The 6,000-nt window shown below is 57.9% G+C and overlaps 1 protein-coding gene across 1 annotated transcript in view; it reads left to right on the top strand.

Moving 5' to 3' along the window:
- The window catches only part of ITGA9 (integrin subunit alpha 9), a 293,387-nt gene extending 288,172 nt beyond the window's left edge, over positions 1 to 5,215 (top strand). Inside the window, exon 29 of the mRNA XM_062179765.1 lies at positions 4,374 to 5,215. Within this exon, the coding sequence (XP_062035749.1) occupies positions 4,374 to 4,472 (99 nt within the window). The 3' untranslated portion in view covers positions 4,473 to 5,215. The remainder of the gene's footprint in view (positions 1 to 4,373) is intronic.
- The last annotated feature ends 785 nt before the right edge of the window (positions 5,216 to 6,000 follow it).

Consider the following 6,000-nt stretch of genomic DNA (forward strand, 5'->3'; position numbering starts at 1 on the left):
GCTGTCTTGAATCTCATGTCCGTCTGCGCCTGCCTTGGCGGGGCCAGACCAGGTGCTTTCGCAGGCCTTGTACAGCCCGAGGCCGGACGTAGGACGCTCCCCGCTCTGCCTCCAGTATGTGCAATTTGTGTATGTCAGTCCTCCCCCAATAAGCTGGGGGCATGGAAGAAGGCCCCTCGTGTTCCTGGTTGCGCGCCTATTCCTGGTAGGGTTTTCTTCCTGCCGTGACCCCAGGGTCTCCTTCATGCACCTTCCCTCGGTACCTGGGCTCTCGGGTTATCAGGGCGCTGTCTCGATGGAGTCGCTGGTGAACCATCTGGCCTAACGTAGGCTGAGTGTCCCTAGGCCATCTGCATATGTTGTGATGTGAAGACTGGAAGGGGAGGGAGGGGCAGACTCCTGCTCAGACATCACTGACGGGCGCTCCTCGCTCCCGTGTGTAGAGGTGTGCTGGCAGCCCGAGTGTAGGGTAGGCCAGGTCCTGGCACTCACGCCAGGCAGGAGTGGGTGTGCATCAGCTGTGGGAGAAGGGGCAGGGGCAAGGGTCCAGGGTCTCCTAGGGCCTGTGTATTAAGAGTACTGACGGGGCTGGTGCTGTGGCATAGTGGGAAAAGCCACTGCCCTGGAGGCTGGCATCCCATAGGGGCACAGGTTCAAGTCCCAGCTGCTCCACTTCCTATCCAGCTCCCTACTGACGCACCTGGGAAAGCAGTGATGGTCTCCCTGCACCCTCATGGGAGACGCAGAGGAAGCTCTTGGCTCCCAGCTTTGCTCAGGCCCAGCCCTGGCAGAGTGCGCCAGCAGGGAAGCTCTCTCCCTCCCTCTCTCCACGTAGCTCTGTCTTTCAAGTAAATACAGTAAAGCTTAGAATGAAAGAGCACTGACTGACACCATGTGTCTACTGCACCCCGGTCGTTACCTTCAGTTAATGGCGCTCAAGGGGATGACAAGACCTTGCTAAACTTGGGTTTGCAATGCTCTCTTCTTGATTAACATTCTCTTAGAAGACGTCAGCTACGAAGGTCTGATGTCTACTTATGAGATCGATGGAGAAATTCAAAGATAAGCTCATGTTGATGCAAAGACGTCCTGAAATCCATGCATATGCGGAGTCTGACATTCACATGGATGGGTGTGCGGTGCAGTGGCCAAGACGTGCCCCGGACGCCCGCAGCCCCTTCGGGGTGCCCGAGTGTGGTCCCCGGCTCACTTGCAGCTCCGGCTTCCCGTCACTGTGCACTCTGGAAGCAGCAGGTGATGCTTCAAGTCCTTGCTCCCTGTCCCCCACGTGGACGACCCAGACGGAGTAACGTTTCTGCGCCAGCTCCCGTTTTTCCGCATTCTGCTCGAAGTGTGCCTGTGAGGACTTGGGGGGTAACCTGCTGCCTCCTGTTCGTCGCTCCCTGGTGATTTTTCTCTCATGTTTGTTCAGGGTGACCTTTTTTTTTTTTAAAAGGATTCATATTTCTCCACTCTTGATGCCATTGCCACTTGTCCTAGGTTACAGGAGACAGGAATTCTAGACTCATAGTAAATCCCTAACTCTCACACCCACACCTGATTGACAGCTGTACACAACTCCCTCAAGCCTTGCCTGTTTCCCCATGGGTAGGATTGAGATTAAAATCCTGTAGCTCGAAATATCATAAATGTTTGAAGGATGCACAGAATTGCATGTGTTTTGTGGAATCCGGAGACCTCACAATCACTTAAAAATATTGTTAAACTATATTGGACTTTTTTCTTTCAAATTTTAGAACGATTTGAAATTTTTTCAGAAATTCCCCAAAACAAATCTTTGAGACAGACGACCCTGGGCCAGGACTCTGCCTCGTTCTCTGTCAGAGCCCTGGATCCGTGGCTTTCCACAGACAAGGCTGCCGTCAGGATTCGGGGCAGAGGCAAAGACCCTGGGGTCAGGAGACAGAAAACGACCTTCGCTCTGATCCAAGGGCAGTTGGGGGGGCAGAAATCCGACCCCAGGCCTCTCAGGCCGTGCCTCCTCCATGAGCAGGCCGGATGGAGCCAGGAGGACCTGCCGTGACCTGACCGTGGTTGGGGGATCCCCGCTGTCTGTGTGTGGACTCCATCTAACACCCAAACCACGCTCTCCGCGAAAGCACAAAGGTGACGTTCTCCTGCTCTGAAGTAGCCTTGCTTTGCTGTTTTAAGAACCAGTGTTAGCGTGACAGGGCCACCGCCAGACCACGTGGCCCTTCCGTGGCCCTTCCGTGCAAGCCAGTGGCCCTTCCTCAAGACACTGACATCGTCTGTCGGAAAATTCAGAGAAAGCCACCGGCTGTGTCAGCGCCAGACTCTCTGCTGCCATCTCCTGGAAAGCCGTGATAAGTGCATACGGCTCTGATCGCAGCCCCCACCCCTGCACCTCCACGGGACCCAGCTCTCTAACCAGGGAGTGCATTGTGGGTTTTGTCCTTCTAAGGATTTATTTATTTGAAAGGCAGAGTCACAGAGAGAGGCAGAAAAAGAGAGACATCTTCCATCCTCTGGTTCACTCTCCAGATGGCCGCAACGGCCGGAGCTGCGCCAGTCCAAAGCCAGGAGCCAGGAGCTTCTTCTTGGTCTCCCAAGTGGGTACAGGGGCCCAAGGACCTGGGCCATCCTCTACTGCTTTCCTAGGCCATAGCAGAGAGCTGGATCAGAATTGGAGCAGCCAGGACTCGAACCTGCGCCCATATGGGATGCCGGCACCGCAGGTGGTGGCTTTGCCCACTACACCACAGCGCCGGCCCTTGCATTATGTTTGAAGGAAGGATCTTAGGGCTCCAGAGAAGAAAGACGTAACTCATGCTGGGGCAGGGGGTAAGGAGCCGAGTGCTCTTTAGGCCTGAGGCTAACATCACTCTGAGGAAAAAGCTCGCTTCCGGAAGCCTGCAGGAGACGGCGGTGCCTCCATGCTGCTGGTGAGGGGGTGGCAGCCGTGAAAACCGCAGGTGAGCGTGCGTTCAGAGGCTCTGAACCCCTTCTACACACTCGGTGTCGAATCCTCCACTGGGACAGCGTGAGAGAGCCAGCCAGCTCTTGTCCATCTGTGGGCAAGTGAGATGTGTGAGCAGGCCCCTGGATCCTCTTTCTGCCCGGAGCCCTGCCCACTGCCCCCTGACTCATTCAGTAACCCCGCAAACAGAAAAGAAATCGAGGACTGTGCCCATTAACCCGTGCGTGTGACCAACAGCTCCGGAGCACCAGCCGTCTGTGCAGCTCGCTGTCCGTGGGCTGGCTGAGTTCCGCTGGCTGGTTCTTGCATCTCAGCTGGACCCACGTGTGCACCTGCAGGTGGTCAGGGATTGGCTGGTCTGGCCTGTTTGAAAGCAGGTAGAGAGTGGAGCCCTCCAAAAGTGGCCAGAACCCACGGGGCCTCCGCGTGGGGTGGACACGGCTTCCCCTTCCTCACATCCAGTCTTCAGAGGGAGTCTTGGCAGAGCGTCCGGGCGGGGGAGAGACTCCGCCCTGTGATGGGGACAGATGCACAAGTCCCTAGGCAGAAGGCGCAGCCGCAGGGGGGGTGAAAGGTTTCTCCCTGGTACCAACCACAGGGGAGAGACACAGGAGTCCCAGGACAAGTGTGGGCGGTGGGAAGGCAGCAGGGTGGGGGCCCGTTCTTGGCGAGTCCACGCACCTGGCTCTGCTGCACGCACAGCGGGAACTCCAGAGTGGAGAGAGCCAGGTGGCAGTGAGCTCGTTTGCCCGTGAGGCACGTCACGTGAGAATAATTTATCAGCTGCTCTGCAGGTGGCTGCTGCCTCCCAGGATGTAGACACATCCATTGAAAGCCAAATCAGGTCAGGACGTAGCAGGCCCTGGGTTTCTTGCCCACTGGAGCCTCGGCTGTTCTGTCCGTGACAAAGCTGCAGACCAGGGCTGGGACGGCCATAGACGGCCCACAGGAGTGTGTGGTCCGGCCCGGCCGAGACTACGGCAGGCGGGACTCGCAATTGTAAGTTGGTGGTGGAGTATGGCCCCTGAGTGGTGATGTCCATGTCCAAACGGCCCCGGGGGAAGAGGCTCCCCAGCCCTGCTCTGGACGCAGGACAGAGGACAACGTTCCCCAGGATTGACCGTGAGACTTCCTGCACTCCCAGACACCTGTGCGCGCTGCCCACCCAGCTCGGGAACGCTCCACCTGGTGTGTAAGGAATCAGCAGCTTACCGAGACGGCCCGCAGGGAGTCTGGGCGTTTGAAAAGTGGCCCAACACGGCGCTGTTGTGGCCCGTGTGTTTTCTAGACGGTTCTCTGAGGCTGCCCAGCTCACACTGGTCATGCCTTCCCCCCAGGCCAGGCCGCCCTGGACGCCACACGGCCGGCTGATTCCACAGCTTTGCTAACCCGGCCTCTCCGCTTTGCCTTCCAGGTGGGCTTCTTCCGCCGAAGATACAAAGAGATCATCGAAGCCGAGAAGAACCGGAAAGAAAACGAAGACAGCTGGGGCTGGGTGCAGAAAAACCAGTGACCCGCCACACCGGTCAAGCGACCCACTCGGCAGCCCGTCGCCCTCGATCTTTGTATCTTCCATATTTGGAAGAAAAAAAGAAATGTTCTCCAGATTTTTCGGAGGCCCCACTGATGCTGTCCCCGTCCTCATTCTGCAGAGCCCAGGTGCTGGCCTGAGGCGGCCACGGCAGCCAGGCCACTTGACCGGAGCCACCGCCCTGCCTTTTCGAGATGAACCGTGGAGAGCGAGCTACGCGCCCAGCAGTATTTATGGATGCAGCGTGCGTGGTCAACCCTCAGGGGAAAACTATTGCCTAAAAGTATTTTTATAAATCTAAGCCTTTTATATGGATTATGTCTATATTTGTACCGATGTTTTATTATTTCTATTAAATAGCTATATAATTCACTCAAGCACGGATCTCGGGCCTGAAGTCTTGGCAAACAGGATGGAAATCTATCTGTGCTTTGGGACTCCCTGTTATAGAGGACTTGCCGATGGAACAAGCCAAGGAAGCCTGGAGTCCTGGACCCACCGCGCGGCGGTGCTGCGTGCCCGGCGGGGCTGTGCGGAACCCTGGGGCTTTGTATGTCCGCAGCCTGCGCTCACGTTCGGAGCCAGGCGCTACGGAGCCCCACGTGGCTTCCCCTGTGCACCTCCCCTTGGAAGATTCCCAGCAGGAATTTGGACGGGAAACGTCTGCTCTGCATCACAACTCCTCCTCCTCCTCCTCCTCCTCCTCCTCCTCCTCCTCCTCCTCCTCCTCCTCCTCCTCCTCCTCAGACTTGATGGATTTTTGGAAAACGCGAGACAATCCACAAGGGTCATCTGGTCAACCTCAGAATGGCACCTGACCCAGGACACCTTCCATCAGGCCTCAGTGCGCTCTGAGCGGACTTGGGTCTGCCTGCAGCAGGGCGTGGTCCACGGTGCCTGTCCCCTCCGCCAGGCTTGCTGTCCCAGAGCGGGGTCATTGCAGACCCCTCCCCAGTGACGACCGTTCAACTCGTCTTTTTTTTTTTTTGTCTTGGGTAGGGATCCCAGCAGCAGACCCTGAAACAAGGATTTGTGTGCAAGTAACTTATTCAGGAAGTGTTCTCAGGGGTGCCAGGACGGGGTGGGGGAGGCAGGGCAGGGAAGGAGAGCGAGCGGGCAGAGGTGCCCTTACAGGGAGGGCCCATGGGGGCGGCCTCTGCTCCACTAGGGCTGCTCTGGGGGTGGGGGTGGGGTGGGAGGGCGTGGGCCCCACACCTGTCCCAGCCGGAAGCAGGGCCACCAGGGCTGTGTTTCCTGCACCCAAGGGAGGTGTCGGTCTTCTGCTCACAGCCCCTGCTTGGCAAAATGGCGCCAGTGAAGTGGGGGGCAGGGCCCTGAGGGAAAGCCGCAGGTGGTGCCTCTACCTGGGGACGCAGAGGGACCCGGCTGAGCACTGACTGCCCCCCATGGGGCCCAACACTGACTGCCCCACCCCCCACCGCCCCCTGCACGTGTGGTGCTGAGCTGCAGCCGCCGGTGCTGTCTGTGCCACACCCGGTTCTGAGTGCAG

Source organism: Lepus europaeus, chromosome 2, assembly GCF_033115175.1.
Source record: "Lepus europaeus isolate LE1 chromosome 2, mLepTim1.pri, whole genome shotgun sequence".
In the NCBI taxonomy this organism is placed as follows: Eukaryota; Metazoa; Chordata; class Mammalia; order Lagomorpha; family Leporidae; genus Lepus; species Lepus europaeus.